Source organism: Exserohilum turcica, assembly GCF_000359705.1.
Source record: "Exserohilum turcica Et28A unplaced genomic scaffold SETTUscaffold_21, whole genome shotgun sequence".
Classification (NCBI taxonomy): Eukaryota; Fungi; Ascomycota; class Dothideomycetes; order Pleosporales; family Pleosporaceae; genus Exserohilum; species Exserohilum turcicum.
Genome location: NW_007360037.1, coordinates 257442 through 281960, shown reverse-complemented (window position 1 = coordinate 281960; position 24519 = coordinate 257442). Strand labels below are relative to the sequence as shown.

Here is a 24519-nt window from a genome sequence, read left to right as displayed (position 1 = left end):
CTGGCTTTTGACCCGCGTAGTTCGCGCAGTCGGACTCTTTATTTCCCTGCCTTTTGTCTCACCCTCTCCCGCCGCTACTCCTTTCAAGCATTTGCTGGTTTTTGTTTTGCCTGATCGAGGCACGTCATTCCCTCTTGTCCTGTTTCTGCCCCATCGTACTCGCCCTTAATTTGGAGGATGGATTGTTAGTTGCACTGGTTTGCAGCAAAAAGAAAAAAAATCACTTGATAAAACACAAAACCATGTATGCGAAAGAGCAGACATCACCATGGCTGGCCATCAAGTTCGGATGCTGTGCATCCAACGACGACGTCGACGAGGCGCCGGGAGCACGCGGCGCTAGTGGTAAGTTTACCTCACTTTATATCTGTACATGGTGCATGTCAACCGACATCAATGTACTATGCAAGTTGCCTACTCACCTTCATGTGGCTGATGCGCCGGAATGGCCTTGCAAGCTTCCAACTTCCACAACCCGTAAACGATCCAACTCAGCATGATTGCTGACGAGTCCATCCATCAGGCGAGACAGATATGCGCATCTGCTATGAACAACCGCGCTCTGTACCGCAGCCTTGCGCTGAGCCGACACACCCACGCCCATCAACGAGCCAGTCGGTAAGCCGACATGTCTCACAGTGGGTGTCCAGCAGCCGTGAATTTGCCGCACGTGCTTCATCTCGCGGCAGCATCTCAACCCTCACACGGCCCAGTCGCTCGCGAGCCCGGCCTACCATTGGCCGTCCTACCGACTTTCGGCACTTTGATGGCCTTGATGACATTCCGTCTATGCTCAACGATGCATCTATGCCTGTCCGTCGTCGTCGCAGCTTTCGCCCTCTTGAACTCTCCATCTACCTGCCCGATGGCTGTGGCAACCTTTCTCCACTGCCAGACTTTGCTGATGAAGAGACCTGGGTCAACTTGCCTTCGCACCTCACGCATCCCGAAGAAGCACACGTCCGCGAAAGAGACTCGCGTACTAACTCTGTGTCTGAGGAACCCGCCTCTACTTCGTATCTGATTCAGCGCAAGCCTGTTGCCAACTCCAGACGCAGCAGCGTACAGAGCCAGCGCAGCACAGTCACGCACGAGAGGAGACTATCCGGGACGACCATGGGAACAATGGCCACGCCCACCCTGGCTCTCTTGCCCGAAAACTCGCACGTCTCTGATCAACCACATGAAAAGCCCTCCATCCGACGTTCCAACACCTCCGGTACAGCATCGCCGGCGCGCGTCCTCTCGCATCTTCCTTCGCCATCTCGTGCTCGTGCAAACACGGCGCCTTCTCGACCTGGCAGTATTCGCCGTACAAAGACCGATGTGGACGACGCCATCCGCGAACTAAACACCATCATCGAAGAACGTCGCGCTAGCGCATACCGATCGCGCACACAGTCCCCTACCTTGACCAATCGACCCCCTCCCTCGCCATCGCATCACGTGCCTTACCTTGCGCCCTCGATGCGAATGCACGTGCGCTCCGAGACGCTTTCTGATATCGGCTCCGCGTTTTCGGCTCCACTACTCACGAAACCTCTGCCAGCAACACCTGAAATCATCACTCCAGTCAGACGCACTACCACCGGTCTCACCCTCACCCCGTCACTCCTACAATACACTGGACCCCTGAACTCCAACCCCGTCACCCCGCCTCCTGCTACCACACCCACGACGCCCATTGCCCGTCTAGGGGCTTGGATCAAGCGCTCGACTTCTTCACTAGCTCTCAGCTCCCGGCCTGAGACCCCCAAGACTGCAAACTCATTCTACAAGTGTGAAATTCAGCCTGCCCTCCCTACTTCCAGCTCGAGACCCTCAACAGCAGAATCGCGTAGATTGCACACGCGTCAGGACTCTCAGGAAAGCAACGGCACAGCTACCGTCACTCTTTACTCTCCGGACGCAAGCACCCGTCCCGCCTCGCCCACCTCTCCCGCTCAGTCCCTCTCCTCCATCGCCTCGTCAACCCCACCAAGAAAACTAAGGCGTGTTCCCGCGCCCCTGACCTTTGTCAAGGACAAGGAAATCGCAATCGAGCCCGAGCTCCTCACCGCACGCAGCACCCGCAGTATCATGAACGCCAAGCCACCCATGAGCCCAAACTCTGATCTCCTCAAGGGCATGGAAATTGCTGCCAAAGATGTCGGCATCCACGCACGTTACAGCCTAATGGCGCGTACATCCACGGCTGTCGGTATGGCGTTTTAGATAAATGTTTATACATGACTGAAGAGTTATGAAGGGAGAAATGTTTTGTTCCATTATTTTCTCATATAAGATTGGAGGGGAGGCGGGGTATTTACATGGGATGGATGGGATTTGGGGAGTTTTAGATTTGATACCCATGGAAAAAAAGGATTGGATTGGAGTGTAAGTGGTTTTTACTGGAAGGAAGGCGCGGAAAAAAAGGCTTTTTTTCTTCTCTTCCTTTCACTTGTTTTCGAACCCACTCGTTCAAGCGGAATTTTTTTATTCTTCATTTCCCCCCTTCTTTTTTTTCTTACCTTTTGAGCCTTTGAGGCAATATACCCTTCGCCTTCTTTGGCTTTTTTTTCTCTTCTTCTTCTTCTTCTTCTTCTTCCCCTTCCTTCCCTTCACCTTTTGTTCGTCTGGGGCTTCTCACGCCATGTCGGGAATAGGGCGGATGTTCTCCGTAGCATTCATTAATCACTATACTATTATTTATTTATTCATCATCATATCATATCATATCATATCACATGACCCTTTTTTTCATTAGTGATTTTTCCCTTCGTTCCGCGTCTGACGCAAGATTGAAACAACTAACGTGCAGGGTCAGTAAGCTGGGCAGATCAGTAAGCTGGGCACCCCACCAAACTTGACGCGACGCTCTACACAACCACCACCATGCCGCGACAACAACGTTCTATACATACTTCTCGTGAAGGCAGAATAAGCCTTGCTATCGCGTCTTATTGTAATAATCTAAAACAATCTATCTATGCTCTTGCAAAAGCATATAATGTGCCACAATTAACACTATATACTCGCGTTTATAGTACTTAGCCACGACTAGAGCTACAGTCTGTTAACCGTAAGCTATCGTCCATTAAAGAGCAGTCCCTTGTGCAGTGGATCCTAGACCTTGACCGTCGTAGTTTTCCACCCCATATTATCAACGTACGACGGATGGCAGACGCGTTACTCGCCGCGCGTGGCCAAGATCCACCTCCACAACCTGTAGGCAAGAAATAGGTGTCGCGCTTTATCTAGAGCTAGCTAGAGCTTTAGACGAAGTGGAGTAGAAGGCTTAACAGCCAGCGCGCCCAGTACGAAAATCCTGCTACAATCGTAGCGTGGTTTAAGTTAGTAGAGGAGACGCGCCAGACGTACAGCGTGCTAGACTAGGATATCTATAACTTTAACAAGACTAGGTTCGCAATAGGCGTCGCTAGCACGTCAAAAGTTATAACTAGCTCTAATAGAGTTAGTTAGGCAGTCGTCGTACAGCTAGGCAATTAGGAGTGGGTTACAGTAATCAAGTGCGTTAACGCGTCTGGCTGGTCTCTGCCACCGTTCGTGATACTGTCTGGCAAGGTTCACTAGAGCAGCTGGTATCACAATCTCCCACCAGACTAGACTATCGGCACCTCAGACAACGGCTGGACAACTAATCAGCTTGGCGTAGAGTGGGTAAAGCACTTCAACTAGCATACAACGGCTCGTATAGCTAGAGTCTATCAGCTGCTTAATCTAGACAGTTATAGTAGCCACGCAACGCTAGAGTTCGACTAGTACTGCACTAAGAATAAGATTATCACTCTCTATATGCCGCCTCACACGTCGCACCTCCTCTAGCCTCTAGATGTGAGCTGCTACTCTCCTCTTAAGCGCGCGTACGGACGCGAGGTTGAGGAGCTCGCCCAGCATAGGGTCTACCACGTTGACAAGATAGACTTCCTTGCAGCCTATACACGGATCTAGCTAAAGATTTTTACGCAGCAGAATATCCAGGCAGGCTTTCAGGCGACAGGGCTTGTCCCTCCTTATCTAGATCGCGTTCTATCGTCGCTCACAGTAGCTAGAACACCGTCTCCACCACAGACAACCACAGATAATAACACTACAGCGCAGGCAGCAATACAGACAGAGACACCACATACAGTAGCAGAGCTTTAGCAGCAGGTGCGGTATCTCCAAAAGCGACTGCGCTAGCAGCTAGAGAGTCTAACAAGCGTTGCGATACGCTAGCTTGCTAAGAGCGCTTAGCTTACAATGCAATTAGCAACAATACTTGTAGAGGAGAATAAGAAGCTACGTAAAAAAAACTAGCGTTAGCAGCAAAAGCAAAATCAATAGCGTTAATATATTGCTTCTAGTAGGGTACTCCAAGTGTAGTAGGCTTAGTAGCTTATAGCAGAGGCAGAAAGGTTACTTATAGAGGGTAGCTAGAACTAGGCTAGTAAGCAACGTTGGCGCGCGCTACTAACGTGCACAAAGTGTAACGTTAAAGAACATACTTAGACTTTATACAAAGCTAAATAGTAAACTATATATCTTAATTTTATATTATTTTAATACGTTGTTGTGGCTTAATTGCGCAGAACGTCGCGCGAAGTTTGGTGGGGTGCCCAGCTTACTGATCTGCCCAGCTTAACCTGCATGGACGCGCAATGACCCAGGACGCGCAATGACCCACCCCACCAAAAAACCTATTGCAAAAGATGAGGCTGTACAGCCACCCACAGTCGCTATTATCACGAGATTTCATGGTGTTGTAGTAATTATAGCATTGCGATTATGATAGGCTACTTGTATCTACTTAGTAGCTTGGTGGTGCGGCTGTGGCGGGTGGTTCGAGTTAGGACGGCTAGTGCAGCCACCTTAGCTTGTACATGAGATGAATCAACAACAATACGTTTCTAACGCTTCTGCTTTTAAGAGGAGCCTTGTGAGGCTTTGCGCTTACCCCTTTAGGATAATTGTATAGCTTTTTTAGCCTCCCAGGCTGCCTTTTGAGCCTCCTTTTGAGCCACCTTGGCGGCTCTCTCCTTCTCTCTCACCTCCTTGAGCCTCTCTCTCTTAACACGCTTCTCCTGGGCTATTTGAAGCTTGTACAATTGAGCTTGTCTCCTTAACTTAGATCTCTTAGCTTTCTGGAGTTGTAATTGCTATTGTTCTTGTTGTCGTTCCATCTTATCCTCCTTGGCTTGGCGAACCTTCTTAGGAGACTAAAAGACAGCTCCTCTATAGTACTCCTTAGGCCTATTAAGTTGAAGCGTGTAGCTCTTCTTTTGGTGTCTCTTTTTAACCTTTAGAGCCTCCCTTAAGCCCTAGTTTTCTCCTTTAAGTATACTATTTTGAGCTAAGAGGTAATAGAGGCTTCGGCGAAGCTTTTTTACCTCCTTATTATTAAAATCCTTCACCTCCTGGCGTATAATAGACTTAATTTTAAGCCAATTATCTCCACTAAGGACAGAAGAAGAGCTTTCATCTAAACTAGAGGCCTCTTGTTAGAACTTTTAGAGAATAACCTTAGCATTTAGTGGGTTAATGCCAGTTGCCTTAAAGGAGCTTATAATAGTCTCCTCTCTAAAAGCTGTACCCCAAGCCCTCTAAAAGAGCTTAAAGAAGTCTCCTTTTGCTAGAGGAAGGATTCCATGGCTCTAATAGAGGAAGTTTGACAACTCCTTTGAGTAGGCTGACGCTAGAGGCCCAAACATCCCAACGTTAAGAGGCTGATGTAACGACGCAGGCAAGACGACTCGGATCAGTATCGGCGGGAAGAGTCACTCAGAGGCATATGGGAGTGCGTGGTGGACAGCAACCAGGCCTTGATTCAAGTCGACACCTATAGGTCTTGTACGAAAGGATATCAAAAGTCTACAGAGCTAGCTACAGGGAGTGTCTCAATATATACCTATCCTAGTCGGGTCCGAATTCGGATCCGACCTCGGGCGAATGGCTGATGAAGGGCGGCAGGTACTTCCTCCGATCCGGCTCTGGGATTGGCTCAATACTTGGCGAAGTTGTAACATCGTTACAGCTGAAGCCTATAGGTTGAATAAGGAGGATATACAGCAACTAGAATCCTATAGCTGTTGCAATAATTTAGAAAATCTATAGTTACATAAGATAAGTGGCCATTAACAATAAGTAACTAGTACCTAGTTCGAGCGTAGCGTGCAGTCTCTCTTTCAAAGACCTCTTTAAGCTAAGCTAGGCCTATATTATTGTTAGTCTATCTAGAGGGCGATGAGGTAACAAAGACTGAGTGCTTGTTTGGATTAATAGCCTCTACCTAGGCTGATTTTAGAGCTCCAGCATCTGACTAAAAGATGAGAGATGGAGAAAGAGGTGTACCATCTGAGCAGATACAGGCTAGGACTGTAATCCACTCTCTAGAGCCATCTTGTAGGCTTAAAACAACTCCTCCTCTTTCATATTGCCTCTTACTAAAGATCCTTTTAGACCTTCTAAAAATTCCAAGTAAGAAGCCCTTTTTATCCATATTAAAGATGTAAGAGGGCTGTATATTATACTCCTTCATCTTATTATGTAACAGCTCAAAGTACAACCTATACTTGGTTGCTAAATCAGCCTTGTGACGCTTCTAGTCCATAGGACTCTGCCAGCGAGAGATAAGATGAGAGGAGTTCCTGCAAAGGAACCTAGAAACCCAGCGTTCTAAAACGTCTCTACTAAGCAAGGATGACGCAAGATGGCGTATTATTGGACGCGAAGGTGGTGTACGCCTCTTAGTGAGGGATTTGATGTACTGTACAAGCTCCTTTTCGCGTTGTGGGTGGATAGAGAGGTGGGCGAGCGCGCGAGGCTGAGTTTTGCCTTGGTGTCTTTGAGCGAGCGTACGATAGCTAATGCTAAACCTTTTTGCAACTTGGCGATAGCTAAAAGATGCGCCTAGTTCGCGCGATTCGATTTCTTCAATCGCTTCCTGAATTGGGTCCATATTGGTGGAGTTATGAGGTATTTTGTGTAGGTGTTGAGTGTGGTGGGGTGGGTCATTGCGCGTCCTGGGTCATTGCGCGTCCATGCAGGTTACTGACCCTGCACGTTACTTTGATCTTGGATTAATAATCCAGTTCTCTCCCACACATGCTTGACATACATACATACACGGACTAACACACATGGACTAATAGATTAATCTCCCTCCTTGCTATCTACCCCGCTGTTTCAGACCAATGTAGTATGGGATACGCTGTCTTGTCATGTCATGTGGATAATTTGCTGAGTTTAAGTAGACTTTTTTTTAGGTTTTTTTTTAGTATCTGGTGGTGGGGTGAGGCTGTGTTCTGTTCTGTTCTTTTCTATAAAAAATTGCTAATTTTAGACGGCGTGTCAAGGTGGTAGAGTAGGGATTAGCTTGCGTTGGCTTTCATCTATTTGGATTATCATAGCACGGGTCTGGATTTACGTACATCTAGTGGGAAACATGTGGGTGTGTGTGGTGTGTGGAGTTGCATGCTTTTTTGTTTTTTAATCTCCATTTCTGAATCAACATAATTTGCTTTTGGTTCAATTTGATTGGCGGTTTATGTGTATTTTATGCGTTGTACCAAGTAGTGCGTAGAAAGACTTCTCGTCTACTGTACAGAATAAAATGCATTGTTAATCATTGTCTTACTCTCTTCTTTCCTCTTTAATCTGATTAGTGTTTGTTTGTTTGTTTGTTTTTTTGGAAAAAAAATCTGAAGAAAAAAACAGTTTGATAATATTTACATAACTTGTCGCTAAAAGTCTTTTCTTTTACATGGTGTGCATATCAGCGACGAGGAAACAAAAAATCATAGTGTTTTTTTTTTGGAAAAAAAGGGCTTTGAGAATTTGGATATATCTTGGACAATTTGAAATTAGTATGCATATTGGTTAGAGTTGGAGTGAATTAGACAAGCACAACACACACACACAGCTATTCGTGTGGGGATTTACTGATTTTCTATGTATACATATGATAGCTATGTATCTAATCTATATCCATGCAACTAAGAATTCATCAAGTGGATGGACGCTACTCGTTTGAAATACACGTCTTGATTATCTATACATAATTGATATTAGCTACCAAAAAAAACAGCCTGAATACTCTTTCTGGCTTTGTTCAGTGCATGAGTGCTTTTATCCACGTTGAATTTCTCCCTGTATACGCGGTGGAAGATGGAGGGTTGCGCGCTTGCTTTCACGTTTTTACTACGTAGTACTTGTATGACGCCACCTGTTTAATTCTTCATTCTGGTATTATTGTTATTTTTTTTGGTCGTTGTCTTGAGTGCTGAATATAGTGTCACTATGGGAATGTAGTGCAGTATATGAAATTCATGTCTGAGTAGTTGATGATACAAGGATAATACACATAGCAGTACTGCGGATCTACTGCTAATTGCTGCAGTGTCTATTGTACATGGTGAAATGCGTATTGTGCTGTTGACACAAGTGACTGGTAGTAAGAATAGCGAGAGGAAGAGGAAGGGGAATAGAAATGTACACACTAGAAAAGAAGCTACCTAGTTATTTTGAGAGTGTCGTTGCAACATACGTGCTTGGTTTGGATGAGGTGCTGTGTACGTGTATACTTGGTGTGTCATCGTACGAAGGGATAGCGGACGCGGGTTTGCTGGCAAGAATCAGGGATGGAGTGATGCGAGGGATATGTTTCCCTGTTTAATCGCTTTTGGTTGGGAGAAGGGAAGGGATAGCGGGTATTGGGGTGGTGTGGTGTTTAGTGAGGTGGAGTCGAGTAGTTGAAATTTGTGGGAGAAGAGAGAGAAGAGAGAGAAGAGAGAGAAGAGAGAGAAGAGAAAAAGTATGTAGTTGTAATTATAGTGGTAACTATGCGGTTTAGAGACGACATAGATGTAATAGGGAGAAAGGATATAGAAAGAGAGAAAGCTGTATACAGTGTGTTCAAGGCATGCTAGAATAGGTAGAAAAGAGAGTATAGGTAGTGACTCTTTTACAAGTGCTCGTGTGAAGCAGAGTAGGAGGAAGTGGAGGGAAGTTATACATTGAAAAGGAAACACGAGAGAAGGATAATCATGCTAAATGCAAAAGCTCTTTAGTAATTGCATGTTCCTTGGGTAAGCTGATATGTAATACCCAGGTATCCCGCAACTACATAGCGTCGTCGGCGAACCTTGTGCTGAGCAAGTCGCACTTTCTAGCCTTTGGGGTAGATAGTTAGATAGGTATGAATATGTAGTAGTTAATTAAATCAATTACGACACTCCAAGAAACCGAGTCCTATACGAGCGGATGAGGGAGGCTCTCGTGCTCCCGCCTAAGAGAGCACTGATGAGTTTAATATTACTCCATCCACTAAGCAGATATCCCAATACTACAATTCACACCCTTACAGAATAGATGCAGACGTGCGTTGTAAATATGATTCCTCCGATACGTCGTTCCACAACGTTACCCATGTCTCGACACAAAAGCTTCATTTGGAACAGCTTTTCCTCTCTACATTTCTATCATAAGTCTCCTATCCTATCTTCTATTCCATCTCTAAATCCGCCTAACCTACATACATATATACATACATATATATTTTCTACTACATAACTCCCTCTACACTCCATCCCCCTTCCAACCTACACAATCCGCTACCCTCCAAAACCTCAAAATACCTTATACACTCCACTCCCACCCCTACCTTTTCCCCCCAAAGCCCTCTAAAATAAATCCTACAACAGAAACCTTACACACGTCCATTCTCCTAACGCGAAATCAACAAAAAGTTGCACCCAAAAGCACACACATACACAGACGAAGAAGAAGAAGAAGATCAAGATCAAGAAAGATAAGTGAGTGGTGCAAATCATCTCAACCCCCCCCCCCCCTTTTTTTCCATTTCCATTTCCTTTCTTCTTCCACGTACCAAGTGCGTGCAATGCTTGCCAAGTGTATTTCTTTTTCCAGGATTGTTGATCTGCACCGGTATCAACAATCGGGTACACGTACCAAGGTTCTTCTTTCCATCGTCTATCGGCTGGTCGATCGTGCGTTTGCGACGGATGCATTATCGCGATATGTTGGGTAAGTAAGTAAAGGCAGGAAAGAAAAAGGACGAAAAAGAAAAGGAAAAGGAAGAAAAAAAGGGGGGAAAGAGATAAGGAAACGCAGGTGGCGGGGACGCAAGAAATAAAGCAAGGGATACTAAGAGGGATTAAAAGAAAGATACAAGTTCATCACGAATAAAGACGTAAGAAAGGCCAAGCGGAAACACAGGCGATGGGATACGAACGGAGTTATGGGAATTCGGCTGGATTTCCGCTATCAGTGGCATAGGAATCTTGACGGAACAGGGGAAAAAGAAAAGAAAAGAAAACATTCGCAGGGGTTGGTTGCCAGCAAAGAAGAGGATACTCACCAATTCCCAGCTGAACATACATATGCATACATAGATATTCCAGTCCCTTCACGCGCCACCAATCATGTCAGCCACTGCATTGCATCGCATGCGAAACCGCACGTGCAGGCCTTCGCACCTTCCCAAAGCAGCTAGGCCGTCGGGCCGGGCAAGCCAGGGTTTGCGGCGAATCAGCGGGCGAGTTACGCCGCACGCCGCAGATGTGGCTGTCTGCAAGACGCGAGTATCCACGGCACACAGCGCATGTTGGAAAGCAAAACGGGTGAATGGCAGGGTGAGCAAACGGCTGAACGGATGGGGGACGAGGTTTCTTTCCTTGTCGCTGTGGCGGTGCGGTTGACGGCGTGTCCGGGGGACGCGGTGTGATAGGGCAAGTAAGTAGGGGTTTCTTGTCGGTTTGGCCGCCTCGGTACCTAGTCTAGTACGACGAACTTCGGAGCCTTGGTTCTAGTGGTACATAGTGGGATTGGCGGGCGGCGGCGATGCTTGGAAGAGGAAGGACGGAGTGTAGGGGAAATGAATACTTAAAGGAAGCTGGTGGGCGCTGGGTTTAGTCAAGGGAGAAAAAGAGAGGGAGTAGACTTTCATTCCTTGTCGTCTGTCGCTTTGGATTTGGCTGCTTGTTCTTTCTCTCGTTCTGTCGTCTCATTCTTTCAATTGCCCATCATGGCATTGACGCGCCTACTGGCTATTTCAGCGTCAGTCGCTACATGCAGTGCGCTCACGATTGCGCAAATCAACGGCGCAAAGTTCCTGTCGCCGTACAAAGACCAGACAGTATCGAACGTGACTGGCATCATCACAGCAAAAGGGCCCGATGGCCTCTGGCTGCGGTCGACAACACCCGACAGCGACGAGCGGACCTCAGAGTCGTTATACGTGTTTGGACGGACATTTGGCGCCAATCTGACCGTGGGCGATACCATTGTTGTAGGAGGCAAGGTGGTCGAGTTCCGGTCCAACAAAGACTACATTCCTTTGACGGAGCTGTCGGCGCCGGTGCTGGAGAAGAAGCTGGGTTCCGGAGCGCAGGTGCGGGCGCTGGTCATCGGACAGGATACGCTGAGCCCGCCAACGGAGCAGTACAGCAGTCTGGACGGCGGCGACGTCTTCGCTGTGCCCAACAACGTCAGCCAGATTAGTGTGGCGAATCCCGAGCTGCAGCCCAAGAAGTTTGGCCTTGACTTTTGGGAGAGCTTGGTGGGCGAGCTGGTCACAGTCAAGAAGCCGACTGCGCTTACCAAGCCGAACCAGTTCGGCGACACTTGGGTGGCGGGCGACTGGCAGGTTTCCGGGCGCAACGGCCGCGGTGGATTGACCATGACGGACAAGGACGCAAATCCAGAGGCCATTGTCATTGGGAGCCCGCTGGATGGAACCAAGAACCCCACCGGCACCAAGATGGGCGACTCGGTGGATGAAATCACTGGCGTCGTTAGCTACGCTTTCGGCTTCTACCGCATCCTGCCCACCACCGCCATCAAGGTGACCAAGAGCCCGGCACCTGCGCTGCCGCCTCGCTCCAAACTCGTGTCGAGTGGAAAATGCGACGGCATCACCATGGGCGCGTACAATGTCGAGAATCTCGCGCCCAACTCGACACATCACCCGGATCTGGCCAACCACATTGTCAACTACCTGAACAGCCCGGACATTCTTTTTGTGCAAGAGATTCAGGATAACAACGGCCCTGTCAATGACGATGGTAAGTTGCCGAAAATCCTCGCACTATAACATGTCTTTGCTATTACCAGAATGCCGCCGGCATCCGGTCTAAGGTAGCACATGACTTTATCGCATTTTCACAACCCACGTGTTTTGCTTCTTGGCCCAAGGCTCTTATCTACTGGAAGCTAACCTGATGCAGTTGTCTCCGCAAACCTCACCTTGACGACGCTGAGTGCCGCCATCGCAGCAGCCGGAGGCCCCACGTATGCCTTCACGGACATTGTGCCGGTGGACGATCAGGACGGCGGGCAGCCCGGCGGCAACATCCGTAGTGCGTACCTGTACAAGGCCGATACTCTGCGCTTGTACAAGCCGAACCCCGGCGGCTCGCTCGATGCGACAGAGGTGCTTGCTGGGCCTACACTCAAATACAACCCTGGTCGTATCAAGCCTGCCAACGCGGCGTGGAGAAATAGCCGGAAGCCGCTGGTGGCGCAGTGGGAAGTAGTTGGCAAGGCGGATGCAAAGAAGGCCAATGTGTTCTTCACGGTAAACGTACACTTTGGATCAAAGGGCGGAAGCAGCAGTCTCCATGGCGATGCACGGCCACCTGTCAACGGGGGGGTTGGTAAGCTTATCGAGAATAAGACGACTCTAACCATTGGCGCTGACTCGACCATCTAGATGACCGTCTGGAGCAATCCCGTGTAACGGCCAATTTTGTCAAGGTACGTGCTAATTTATTCGCGCGTGTATGCGAGGAACGGGAGTAGATGGTGAGGGTGGCTGCAGCATGTTTCTCATGTCTTTGTTCTGTTGCGCCTGTGCCACCGACAGTGTCACCCTCGCACAGGTTGATGCCCTAGGCCAAAGTGTATGCAGTCACCAGAGCGACGCTGACGAGAGAAAATAGGCTATCCTTTCCCAGGACCAGAACGCCCGCATCGTGACGGCAGGCGACTTTAATGAGTTTGCCTTTGTGCAGCCCCTGCGCGAGTATGCCGATATTTCGGGCCTCAAGGACCTGGATGCCGTGGTGCGAACCGACGAGGTTGAGCGGTATACCTATCTGTTCGACATGAATGCGCAAGAGCTCGACCACATGTTTGTATCGCCTGCGCTGGCTAAGAAGAGCAGGGCGAAGTTTGAGCACGTCCACGTCAATACGTGGCCGGATTTCAATTCGCAGGTTAGCGACCACGACCCGTCTGTAGCGCGGCTGGATGTGTGCGCTTGAATATATACGTCTCAGTAGGCGCGGGAGAATTGGACGCACATGCAAGGCAGCGAGAAGGCTGAATGTGGAAGCAATGTGCGAAACAAAAAAAGAAATCCAGGCGTGCATAGGCTCCCTACCTCGTGCTTCGGTTGGTGCACAGCTGTGCCTGTTGAGGTGTCTGTGTGCCCTATTAATATCGTGCGTTATTGCGGCGTAGCTGCTCATCTCCTTGTACATGCAGACACCAAACAGAAGCAGACGCACGTCCCGCCTGCTAAGTAACACTCTGCACGCTGCGACATGCAGCAAGGGTTCTCGTGTGTAGGCGGCCATTGGCCAATGCGTTTGGACTGCATCCAGGCGTGCAGCGGTAGCCTCTGGACCGTGGATGACGGCGCAGCAAGTCATCAATGGATACGATAGCATCCGGGGCGTGTGGGTTGGGTTGGCAGACGCGTGTGGGTCGGTAGCCGATGCTTGGTGATGATGTCCAGACTCTGCCGTGGCCACGCGACACGCACATGGTGGGCCGGCAAGGCACTGCCCGCCGTGCTTACAATTGCATCGACACGTCTTGAGCGGCGGCAAAGCGCAGCCCAGGGCCGTATGCGGGGAGCCCAGGGCTTGGTGTTGTGCGCTGCAGTGGCCACATGTCGCCTGCTCCGATGCCACGGCCCAGGTTCAGGCGCCGTGGTTTGCGCGCAAGTGCGAGTAGCTTCCATTGTCCCGCTGGGCATACCGACATCCGAAGGCCGCATCGAATTGCGCAAGGCCGCTGCTCCATTTACCCGGCCTGTCCTGCTGCCCCGTCAGCTGTAGGCGTGAATTATCCCGGTAACGGCCAGCGGGAGTTGAGGCCTGGGGTGCGGGGGCGCGCCCTCGCCAAGGCCGCGCTAGCTGTGCCAAGCCCCTCCGCGCCGACCCCAGATTAGACGACAGCTTCCACCCGCCAGGTAGAAACACCATGGCCGCGCCGTCGACGTCTCGTGCAATGCGCCGCTCTCCAGCACGGCGCTGTCGCCGTTGCGGCGCGCATGCTTTGCCAAAGCCTCGCCCTGCCGGCTGAACGACCGTGTGCTGCCGGCGCTGCCGTATGAGCGCCTCGTCTGCTCGCGGGCGTTGTGCCAAGGGCTTGGGTGGCGCCTTCACCGGCCTTGAATGGCCGCGTCGATGGCGCCTAGAAAATGCGTTTGGCACCAGGCCTGTCCGTTCTCCAACGCAGCCAACGCCCAATACATGTTCTTGGCCCGCGACCGCGAGGGGTCTGCCTAAAACGCCGACATGGTCGTGGCCGTGGGATAATTGCTTTGGCATGGCGCCGCCCAGCTATCCGTCCGCGCTCCTTGCACAAGGGAGCGCACCTGCGAGGCTGAAACCCAATCAAAGGCCCCGCGCTTTGTGTCGATTTGCGCCCTCGATGTCTGATCTCACCAGCATGCCGTCCGCCGCTCTGGCTCTGAACGCCAGCCAGCGCGCCGCCTGCTCGCAGCATGCCGCACTTGATAACGGCACACACATCGTCGCACCGCAGCCGCTAGCGCCAAGCAGACGTGCGTCGAGATCATCGCCCCATTCCTTCTTGGGCTTCCTGGCCCACCGCCACCATCAGACGAAGCTGTGAGATCCACCCTCATGTCCCATCCAACCGCCCCATGGGGTCCCGGGGCACTAGACAACCCCAGTCGCCTCCATCTGGCCAAGCCCTGTCTCGTTTCCGCGTCACACACACAGGGCAAGTCCGAGCCCGTGTACATATAGACCCTTGGCTGCCCTCTTGTGCGTGAGCTCCCTTCAGACTCTTGTCTTCCTCTCCCGCTGAGAAAAGGCACAATGGCTGACGCTCCAGAGTCCATCAACCACCACAACGCCCTTGTGGCTGACGAAAAGGGCCGGGACCTGTACGCCGATGAGAAAGGCCAGGCCGTCTACTCCAACGATGTCAACAGCTCCCAGGGCAGTGCTCCGGCCGACCTCGACGAGTACCCAGATCCAGACATTGGCAAGACCGATGAAGAGCGTGCCAAACTTGTATGTGCCCCTACACGCTGCTGGCCAAGGCTAGGATTAACCCATGCTAGGACAAAGCCCTGGTACGGAAGATGGACAAGTGGCTGATTCCATGGCTGTCGCTGCTGTATCTCCTCTCCTTCCTAGACCGCACCAACATCGGAAACGCCCGTGCCGCCAACATCGAAAGGGACCTAAAAATGGGAGGCCGCGATTACAACCTGGCCTTGACAATCTTCTTCATTTCCTATGCCGGATTTGAGCCGCTGACCAACATTGCCATCAAGAAGTGGTCTCCTCGTGTTTTCTTCACCGTCATCATCCTGACTTGGGGTGCCATTATGACTCTCATGGGTGTTGTCCACAACAAGGCGGGTCTGTTGGCTAGTCGCTTTTTCCTGGGTATCGCTGAGGCTGGTCTGTTTCCCGGAGTCAACTACTATCTCTCGTGAGTTCGCAACGTCCGTGCCCGAGATCAACCTGACTAATCCCAAGATAGTTGTTGGTACAAGCGCCAGGAGCTTGGCTTCCGTGCTGCTCTTTTCTTTTCCGCAGCCGCTCTTGCCGGATCTTTCGGTGGTCTCCTCGCTGCCGCCATTACCGAAATGGATGGCGTCGCTGGTTATGAAGGCTGGCGATGGATTTGTGAGTTGTTGTCCTGCTCCAGTGCGCGGCATTGGCTAACACACACAGTCATCATCGAGGGTCTCATGACGGTACTTGTTGGCATATTCTGCTGGTGGATGACGTTCAATTTCCCCGACACTGCCAGTTTCCTGACCGCGGACGAGAAGCTGCGCGCCATGCGACGCCTCAAACTGGATGGACAGTCTCGCGCCAAGGTGGGCGGTATCGATCGCCGCCACGTTATTGCAGCCCTCAAGGATTGGAAGACCTGGGGATACTCAGTCATCTACATGGGCTGCCTTTGCCCGCTGTACTGCTTCTCCCTCTTCCTCCCAACCATCCTTCTCGGTATGGGTCACAAGGGTACCAAGGCTCAGCTCTTGTCCGTACCACCCTACGCCGTTGCCGCTACCTTGACTGTTATTATCGGATATATTGCCGACAAGACCAAGCAGCGTGGAATCTGTAATCTGGTTGTATCAGCCATTGGGTGCGTCGGTTTCGCCATGCTACTCGGCACAACCAAGCCGAATGTCCAGTATGCTGGTACCTTCCTCGGCGCCATGGGCATCTATCCAACCGTCTCCAATACCTTGACGTGGGCCTCTAACAACGTCGAAGGATCGCTTAAGCGTGGTGTCATGGTCGGCGTGGTTGTTGGCTGGGGTAACATGAACGGTGTTGTGTCGTCCAACATTTACAACCCCAAGGAGAAGCCGCATTACCGCACCGGACACGGCATCGTCTTGGGATACATGGCCTTGTTCTTGTTCGGCGGAACTCTCTTCATGCACCTCGCCCTGAAGCGCGAGAACAAGTTGAGGAAGGAGGGCAAGCGCGACGAGTGGGTACAGGGCAAGACCGAGGAGGAGATTGCCGAGATGGGCGACGAGCGACCGGACTTTTACTACACTACCTAGTAGTTATCATCGTGTTTAGTTAGAATTCTGTGTGCAGCCCGTCCTCGTCGAGCAGCTTTTCCGTGCTTTTCTTTGAGATACCCGCGACATTGGGGTAATCTAGTTGGGACCCAATTCGGCTGAATCATCATCAGCATTAGAATCGTGAGGCCTGGTGTATGCGGCCAGCTCACGTCAATGAAAAGAATCCATACCTTGGGCCTTTGGTGAGCAGCATGGCGTGTGGTGTGAGTGATGTGGTGTGTCAGGATGCGTGGAGATGATAGTTAGACTCGGGAATAAGGGCGCCTATAGCCGTTCGGGTAAGTATGATGCTTGATGCCGTTCATCCGAGCGGCCGCGGAAATCAGGCACCAGTAGCGAAGCCCCTCGAGATGAAAGTGATGGAACACGATGAGTGCTGCTTGTGCAAATGGAAGGGCGGTGGTATTCGAGGGCATCTGGCGTCGGCCGCGGTCGCGTTGTGCCAGCGTTATGACGCCATTCGCCCCGATAGGGAAGTCGCTCCACTTCTCGCCTTTCACTATCCTCCTGCTGACTAACACAAGTCTTGCATAACCATCTTTTTTCCAACCACCCTCATCTTCCTCGTAGCCAGCACATATCTTGACTCGACACAACCGAATTCTTCATGTATTAAACAAAGCTCCACTGCATCGCAATAGAGGTGATATCGTGATAATCGTACTGACAGGCAAACAGCGGATGTTCGCCAGCTATATATACCCAGTCTCCCCCAGCCTCCACCGCCGAGAAGCATCCCCACCAACCCCAGGATTTCCAAGTTTCTGGGTCCATTCTGCAGGCATTGGCTTGTCAGTCCAAACCACCTTTTTCTGCAGGGCCTCAGCCATGTCTACGTTGAGCGCCAAGACATGGTGCCGAGCCGCTTCCGGCTTATACCCGAGCGTGGCCACCATGAACGGCTCGTCGGCATGGCAAGACATCTTGGAAGTCCTAGGCATTTGGTTTTGGGGCATGCCGTGTGACAGAAGGGAATCCTTCCAGTCATCGTTTGATTGTCGATTGATTAGCTGGTGTTGGCACCTTGTCATCGCGGGAGGGAACCATGGGGATATCTTTACAATCTTTTCGGCTCTTGTTGCTGGCTCTACTGAGTCTGAGCGGTGATGATTTGTTCAAGAGGTCTTGCCATGATCAAAGGATCTGCCGTGGAGAATGATTGTTTTCGATTATGATAGAACGACGGTTAAAAGATGAAATCCAAGCTTAGTATATTGCTAACTTTATTCAAACTCTGCCGAGACCTGAATCGAAGGTCTGCTCGCCGCATACCAGGCCAGAGGTATGAGTCATTAGTTAGCTCGCATCCCATTGTCTTGCTAGACCGCCATTGGAAACCTAGAGCCAATCAGTCCTGTCCATACAGCCACACTATCCTCACCTCATACTCATAGCCAAATAATCATCTCCAAATTCAACGGAAACTACATGTCATGATGTCCAAATCATTTATCTATTGCCAGCACCTTGTTTCCCAGCACTCTGCCGCTTCTCTCTTTCCTCGCGCCACACTTCCCTCCTACTCTTCATATCCTGCGCCAACATCCGTATATCATGAATCAGCCTATCAGCCATATACAGCCACTCGTAGCCTTGATATAACGGCTCCCCAGAATAATTCCTCCGTGAATATCGATACTGGTACGGTCTCGGCTGCTGGGGCACATAGTACGACGGCACGCTTGATTGTTGACCTGAAAACATGATGGCTTGCCTTGGAACACGGCTCGGAATCCAAGAAAAGCGCAACAGGTAGTATTGGAGAGCGAAGGAACTAAATCATCTCTCTGTTGATATATACCCCCACACCCAAACACCACATCTCCAACGCTCCCCAGCACTACCAACGCACGAGAAAAACCTCATATAGCCACCACACCATGCCCTCCCCTGCCACCAAACGACTCCCCTCAACCCTCAAACACCAAGACGCACAAACACACACTACCAGCATACCCAACGCCATACCACCTCTTCTCCTCGTGTGCCAGCGCAAACGACTTATACATACGTACATCCTACGCCCCCGCCAAACCGCTCAACCAATAACCCTCCCTTCAACACGCGTTTCAGCGCCAACACATCTGTTTCAATCTAACACTTCGCATGGAACACCTGTGTAAACGCTTTGAGGACTTCTTTTTTTCGTGCTGTACTATCATTACAATCAAGATCACGGTTATATGCATGTTGGCTGTAGGGCAGTGAGTTAACGTCGTAGGCGCAGTGCCGCTGACGACGACGAAGAAGACTATGGGGCGGCTGTATGCTGTAGAGCGGTAGATGCTTGGGTTTTCAGAGAAGTAACTACCCTAAGAAGAATTCTCTGCTTAACGATGACAGAGGCAAGAAGGTCTAAAAGGCTACGCTTATACTGGGAAATAGGTATCAGAGGGTATGCACATGCTAAGTTAGTTTTACTCGGCTAGAAACTATATAGAACTAGTAAGAAACCATAGAAATGATAATATGCTGTGCATTAGTCTTTGTTGTCCGGGTCCATAATCAGTCATTTAGTGCTTTAATTTTTCTTTTCTTCCAACCCAGAAGCTAAGACCTTGTGTCGCACTCGTATTGATTGGTGATACGGCGCTATATAATCCAGCTTTATTTCAGAACCCAGTGTGGAAAAGGGAGCATTTCATCACATAGCGAAGATAGGGTCAATCGGAATATCATAATCCAAAGGAAAAACAAACAGCAAGCGTTCCAGTCCAAGGCTGCAAAAGTGGGGAGTAGAAATCAGAGAGTGAGAGAGAAATGTATCAGCCGGTAAGAAAAACCTCATATACTTATTGTTCGTTTTTTTTTCCTTTACTAGCCAAGAAGATGAATGTATGCCCCTGAATTACTTAATCGAGTAGTCTTTTCTGAGATAATAATGCAGATGGAAAAGGCGACTGGGTGTATTTATCCCAAACTGTACTTACACATATACAACCAGTTGTATGTAGTACATCCGTTTCTCCAGCAAAATAGGTTTCTTTGGTACACCTGGTAGCCTTGTCCCGAAGCAAAAAAAATACTATTTCACTTTTGGATACTTATACGCCTCAAGCTTAGCTTGATTTACTTGAGTTTGGCGTACAATCTAGGCGTTCAGGTCGTCTAGTGCGTGTACTGACTTAGTGACTTCTGCTTAACGCTGTAGATAATTACAGCGCGTCGCCCTGGGGGGTATTGCGTCTTGTTTGATACCTCAAGGGCGAGCTGAATCTAAGGGTTAGAAGAAGGCTTCAAGTGTTGCTGCTGTTGTTGTTATAACGTTGGGGTGAAGCAATACGTGTTTTGGTGGGAGAGATTGGCAAAAGTGGGCAACTTGCGCGTAAGATAAGTGCGTTATCGGTAAGGCTCGAACCGAGACAAATTCTTATGGTAATAGTTACTCTTACAAGGCTCAGATGGAAGCTATGCACCCTATGAACATGACTACCAGCCTCTCCGTCCCCAAGGATACCGGAATGGTAGACGAGGAACGCTCTCCTCTCCAAGTCTAGCATGATAGTAACATGATACATTCTGACATCCCTGATAATTGCATGCACCCCGTGGCTTGGATCAATGCACACAGTACAGTAACAAACCATCAGCTGGAGCATTTCCACCCGTAACGCAATTGTGTGTACCAAATTCATTAAAATCGCCGCCGTAACGCATTTTATAACCGTCTCTTGGCAATCTGTAGCACTATATACAGATATACTAGATAAGCCCAGATATCTATAGTGTATCGCCAGAGTCGTAACCTTGAAAGGTAAGACGTTATTATGTAGAGTTAGTTACACAAACCCTACCAAGTCAGCCATCACAACTAGAATCGCCATGGTTGAATGAATCGGAACAAAACAATGTGTCGCCGAAGACGGGGCTGAGAAGAGGCGTTAGGGTGAGAGGGATGATTCCCTTGATGATTCTAAGATAATGTGTTGGAAGGCTCTTATTAGCTATAGTATGTTTTTATTGTATAGTATGCACAATGTCTAGCCAGAGGACTATATTTCTAGTTATATACACTAGTGCCTTCTAAACTAAGTAGTCATTAGTTAGGTATAGTAAATCGATCGCTCATGTTGAGTTATGAGTTCCTGAATATCTAACAAAGAAGATGGTATATATCTAGTAGGATATTCGGCAGGTCTAGTAGATCGATTGCCTTTATAAATAACTGGTACATATGTGCCCTAGATAAGGGCCCATGTTGGGGAACGCTAAGGCTCTGCTCGCCAAGCGCCTAAGCAATGAACTGCGTATTGCATTTTGTTTTGTTTAGTTATGAAATTGATAGGTCGTTATGTTTAAGAAAGAATATTATAATATATTTTTACGCAATAAGAATATCGAGTCAATACTTGTAGGTATAGTATTGAAATCTTGACAATAATATAGAATTATGCATGCTGACATGGATGTAGTGACTGACTGTTCTGCAACGGAGATGAAGTTGTTTGGTGTTTGATGTTTGCAATGCCAGCATAGTACAATCATCGCATAGATACTGCTTAGCTGTCATGACAACTACACCAACACACCTTGCACGTGGCTTCACTGACCGACATCTAATTGACAATTCATCTGATGTAGTGAGTGATGATATATGTTCGTTGTTAGAAAGCTATATAGAATTTTAGGAGAGATTTGAAGAACTGGCTTTGTCATGAATCCGGAAAGAGAGTAGTCTAGCAACAACGGCACCGCAACAACACTAAGTTGTACCATTGCCGTGTTGACAGCCTATGTAAAGATGATACCCCCATCAATGACGATTGTCTGCCCCGTCATATAATCGCTGTCCTTGCTACACAGAAAACTCACGGTACTACTAACATCCTCGGGCACACTTGTCCTACCCAGGGCTATCAACTCGTTTGTATACTTTTTGATCGTGTCGCCTTTCTTCGCTCCAGTCTTCTCCCCCAACTTCTCATCGATCAAGTCCCACATGGCGGTGCCGACGATGCCAGGGGCATACGCATTCACGGTGATTTTGTGCTCGGCCATTTCCATGGCAAAAGCTTGGGTGAGACCACGGACAGCGAATTTGGAGGCGCTGTAGTGGGAGAGAAGAGCAAAGGGTTTGAAGGCTACGATGGAGGCTGCACCGAGGAGTTTACCGCCGGTTCCTTGGGAGATCATTTGTTTGGCAGCTGTGGTGTAGCAGTTGTATACACCGTATACTGAGACTGTTTAGCATGGAACGGGGGATGTCTTTTTGGAACGCACCGTTTACTTCAAACATGCGCTTGAGATCTTGCTCGGTCAGGTCAAGCAAGGCTTTTACTTGGGCGATACCGGCATTTGCCACCATTGTGTTGAGTGGACCCAGTTCGGACACTGATGCTTGCACCAAGCCTTGTACCTCGGCCATATTGGATACATCGGCTGTGTATGCAAAAGACTTGCGGCCTATATTCTGGATTTCTTGGGCAACCTTGTCGGCTTCGGATTTGTTGGCTGCAATGTCATTGATACACACGTCGTATCCGTCATTGGCTAGTCTGAGAGCAATGGCTTTGCCGCTGTTGAAGTCAGCCGGGTCGACGGACACTGTGGAAGAGTAGGCTCACATTCCACGTGCAGAGCCCGTTACAATGGCTGTTCTCTTCTCGTTGGATGTGATGGCATAGTTACGTATCCATGGACGGGCTTGACCAGAGATCCGCATAAGACTTGTAGGATTTCGTGCAGCATACGAGAGAATCTTGACTGGTAGACGAAAGGACATGATGAATAGCTCTGTTATGAGAAGCCGATGGCAAGATGAGTAGATATATGAATGCGTGCGGGCTGTTACACGCAGCATTCAAATGGCTTGCGTCAACGTCTGATTCAGCACCATCTCCGCACCTGCAACCCGGAAATGCCAATACGGGCTATCCGGGCATGCGGAGGTTGGGTGGTGCATGTCCATATGAACCCCTCTTGCGGCGTCCCGTCGCCCGCATCATGGACAGCCAACCGTCCTCATCGGGTGTAAATGGCCCGGGAAATGACGTCCGCAGGCATACAGTGGGAAGCTCACGAGACCAACGGCACGGTTCCGCACGCTCAATCGGGCCCTGGACAGTCGCTTGCTCTCCCCGGGCAGACGCTGGGTGGCGCAGCAATGCACGTATGTGTTTGTGTATGGAGCTAGAGAGGTGGTGAGTGAAGGAGCTGGTGCGGGGAACTTCGGGGGTGCCAAGCCAGCGTCTGCCATGCCAGTCTTGTCTTGTCCCTTTGTCGTGGGCAGCGCAAAGCATCAACACCCCCGTACTGGCACAGGCAGCCACAATACCGACGGCACCATGTCGCGCCAAAGCATGGCGCCGCAGCGCAATCTGTCGCTCACCGAGGAATTGGAAAAGCTGGAGCAGTCCATTACCCTGACGCTGCAAGGTAAACAAGGCCTCGCATGCCCCGCCAACGCGACTGACGAGGGCAGAAATCGACCAGAACTTCAGCCGCGCGCATCGCATCGTCACATCCGACATCCTGCCCATTGTCGAGCAGTATGGGAAGCACTCGGAAGCCGTGTGGGAGGGCTCCAAGTTCTGGAAGCAGTTCTTTGAGGCCAGCGCCAACGTCTCGCTTTCTGGGTACGAGGCGCCCGACCAGGATGAATCGGCTGTGCACGACGAAACAGAGCAATCGCACACGTATGAAGACGAGACGGTCGAAGACGAAGAGACGATGACGGGGGCAACAACCACGCCGCCGCGGCCAAGGTCTGCGCAAGACGACGAGCCCGAGTCCACCATTGCCTTTGACTCGCCTTCACTGGGTCACAGCACACCACGCGTCCCCCTTTCGGACAAGAAGACGATGCAGATGGAAGGCGACATGAGCGACGGCGAGGAAGAGCCGCAGTTTGCCGGCCTGTCGTCGCCCTACGAGGCACTCAGGTCTGAATTCCAGCCCAACTTGGGCGACACAAAGACGCCCAGGCTGGACCCAAGTACTCCGGGCAAGGGCCAAGCGCTGCCCGATATGAGCGGTTTCGACTCTTCGCCCTTTATGCAGCCCACGGCGACAAAGCAGCAGTCGTACACGAACCAGGACCCGCTGCTGCATCGCGTGCTTGACAAGACATACCGTGTGCAGGCCACGCCCATCATCAGTCCGCGCAAGTACAAGCCAACAGGTGCTTTCACGCCCCGCACTGCGCAGCGTGGCGCACCCACGCCCCGGAGCGTCACCTCCAGATTTCCAGCATGGACCGAAGACTCGTCGCCGCCCTCGTCTCCCGCACCGCAACTGCGTGCTGACATCTTCTCGCCCATGAAGACGCCGCGGACGCCCGGTGTAAGCGTCCAGACACCCGCAAAAGGCAAACATCCCATGAGCATCCCAAGGACTGGGGGCACCATCTTTTACGACAGCGACGAGGAAGAGGACGAGATTGAAATCTTCAGTCCGCCCAAGACGATCCAGTTCCACATTCCCCAGAGCAAGCTTCTGCAAACGCCCGGTATGTGCAAGGCCACTGTGACCAAGTACAATCGACTGACAATCGCACAGCCCGCGAAGCCAGCAAGCGCATTGTAGACGACCTCTTGATGACTGCAGGAGGCGACATCACGGACACAACGGGAGGCATGGACGAAGACAGCCCGAGCGTGGTGCGGCGGCAGGTGGATCTGGACGACAGTTTCTAGAGGAGCAGGAGGAGGATGTGGAGAATAGAGCATTATACCCCACGGTGCATTCCATAAATCTAC

General features: G+C 50.2%; 6 protein-coding genes across 6 annotated transcripts; 5 read left to right on the top strand and 1 right to left on the bottom strand.

The window, feature by feature from the left end:
• Positions 1-534: 534 nt before the first annotated feature.
• SETTUDRAFT_110204 (uncharacterized protein) lies at positions 535-2214 on the top strand (the record flags this gene model as incomplete). The annotated part of the gene is made up of 2 exons (XM_008027992.1): positions 535-1887; positions 1948-2214. The coding sequence occupies 2 exons, from the start codon at positions 535-537 to the stop codon at positions 2212-2214; spliced, it is 1620 nt and encodes a 539-aa protein (XP_008026183.1).
• An 8809-nt stretch (positions 2215-11023) lies between these two features.
• SETTUDRAFT_161402 (uncharacterized protein) lies at positions 11024-13262 on the top strand (the record flags this gene model as incomplete). Its single annotated transcript, XM_008027991.1, has 4 exons — positions 11024-12062; positions 12225-12653; positions 12710-12753; positions 12939-13262. The coding sequence occupies 4 exons, from the start codon at positions 11024-11026 to the stop codon at positions 13260-13262; spliced, it is 1836 nt and encodes a 611-aa protein (XP_008026182.1).
• Positions 13263-13850: 588 nt separating this feature from the next.
• On the top strand, positions 13851-14063 carry SETTUDRAFT_161401 (uncharacterized protein; the record flags this gene model as incomplete). Its single annotated transcript, XM_008027990.1, has 1 exon — positions 13851-14063. The coding sequence occupies one exon, from the start codon at positions 13851-13853 to the stop codon at positions 14061-14063; it is 213 nt and encodes a 70-aa protein (XP_008026181.1).
• A 959-nt stretch (positions 14064-15022) lies between these two features.
• SETTUDRAFT_169289 (uncharacterized protein) lies at positions 15023-16900 on the top strand. The gene is made up of 4 exons (XM_008027989.1): positions 15023-15272; positions 15323-15699; positions 15751-15896; positions 15945-16900. Exons 1-4 carry the CDS (start codon positions 15075-15077, stop codon positions 16796-16798), a joined length of 1575 nt encoding a protein of 524 aa, XP_008026180.1. The 5' UTR covers positions 15023-15074; the 3' UTR covers positions 16799-16900.
• Positions 16901-21429: 4529 nt separating this feature from the next.
• Positions 21430-22493, bottom strand: SETTUDRAFT_131478 (uncharacterized protein). Its single transcript, XM_008027988.1, has 3 exons — positions 22387-22493; positions 22043-22338; positions 21430-21996 (listed from the first exon to the last, which is right to left on the bottom strand). Exons 1-3 carry the CDS (start codon positions 22482-22484, stop codon positions 21554-21556), a joined length of 837 nt encoding a protein of 278 aa, XP_008026179.1. The 5' UTR covers positions 22485-22493; the 3' UTR covers positions 21430-21553.
• Positions 22494-23080: 587 nt separating this feature from the next.
• Positions 23081-24489, top strand: SETTUDRAFT_169286 (uncharacterized protein). Its single transcript, XM_008027987.1, has 3 exons — positions 23081-23197; positions 23244-24269; positions 24320-24489. Exons 1-3 carry the CDS (start codon positions 23107-23109, stop codon positions 24454-24456), a joined length of 1254 nt encoding a protein of 417 aa, XP_008026178.1. The 5' UTR covers positions 23081-23106; the 3' UTR covers positions 24457-24489.
• Positions 24490-24519: the final 30 nt, after the last annotated feature.

Excerpts from the sequence above, each read along its gene's own strand:
- SETTUDRAFT_169289 (XM_008027989.1), top strand. The coding sequence starts at position 15,075 with ATGGCTGACGCTCCAGAGTCCATCAACCACCACAACGCCCTTGTGGCT. Across the intron at positions 15,700-15,750 it reads GGAGTCAACTACTATCTCTC|TTGTTGGTACAAGCGCCAGG; the intron begins GTGAGTTCGCAA and ends ATCCCAAGATAG. Across the intron at positions 15,897-15,944 it reads TGAAGGCTGGCGATGGATTT|TCATCATCGAGGGTCTCATG; the intron begins GTGAGTTGTTGT and ends TAACACACACAG.
- SETTUDRAFT_131478 (XM_008027988.1), bottom strand. The coding sequence starts at position 22,484 with ATGCGGATCTCTGGTCAAGCCCGTCCATGGATACGTAACTATGCCATC. Across the intron at positions 22,339-22,386 it reads ACGGGCTCTGCACGTGGAAT|CGGCAAAGCCATTGCTCTCA; the intron begins GTGAGCCTACTC and ends TGACTTCAACAG. Across the intron at positions 21,997-22,042 it reads GCGCATGTTTGAAGTAAACG|TATACGGTGTATACAACTGC; the intron begins GTGCGTTCCAAA and ends AAACAGTCTCAG.
- SETTUDRAFT_169286 (XM_008027987.1), top strand. The coding sequence starts at position 23,107 with ATGTCGCGCCAAAGCATGGCGCCGCAGCGCAATCTGTCGCTCACCGAG. Across the intron at positions 23,198-23,243 it reads CATTACCCTGACGCTGCAAG|AAATCGACCAGAACTTCAGC; the intron begins GTAAACAAGGCC and ends TGACGAGGGCAG. Across the intron at positions 24,270-24,319 it reads CAAGCTTCTGCAAACGCCCG|CCCGCGAAGCCAGCAAGCGC; the intron begins GTATGTGCAAGG and ends ACAATCGCACAG.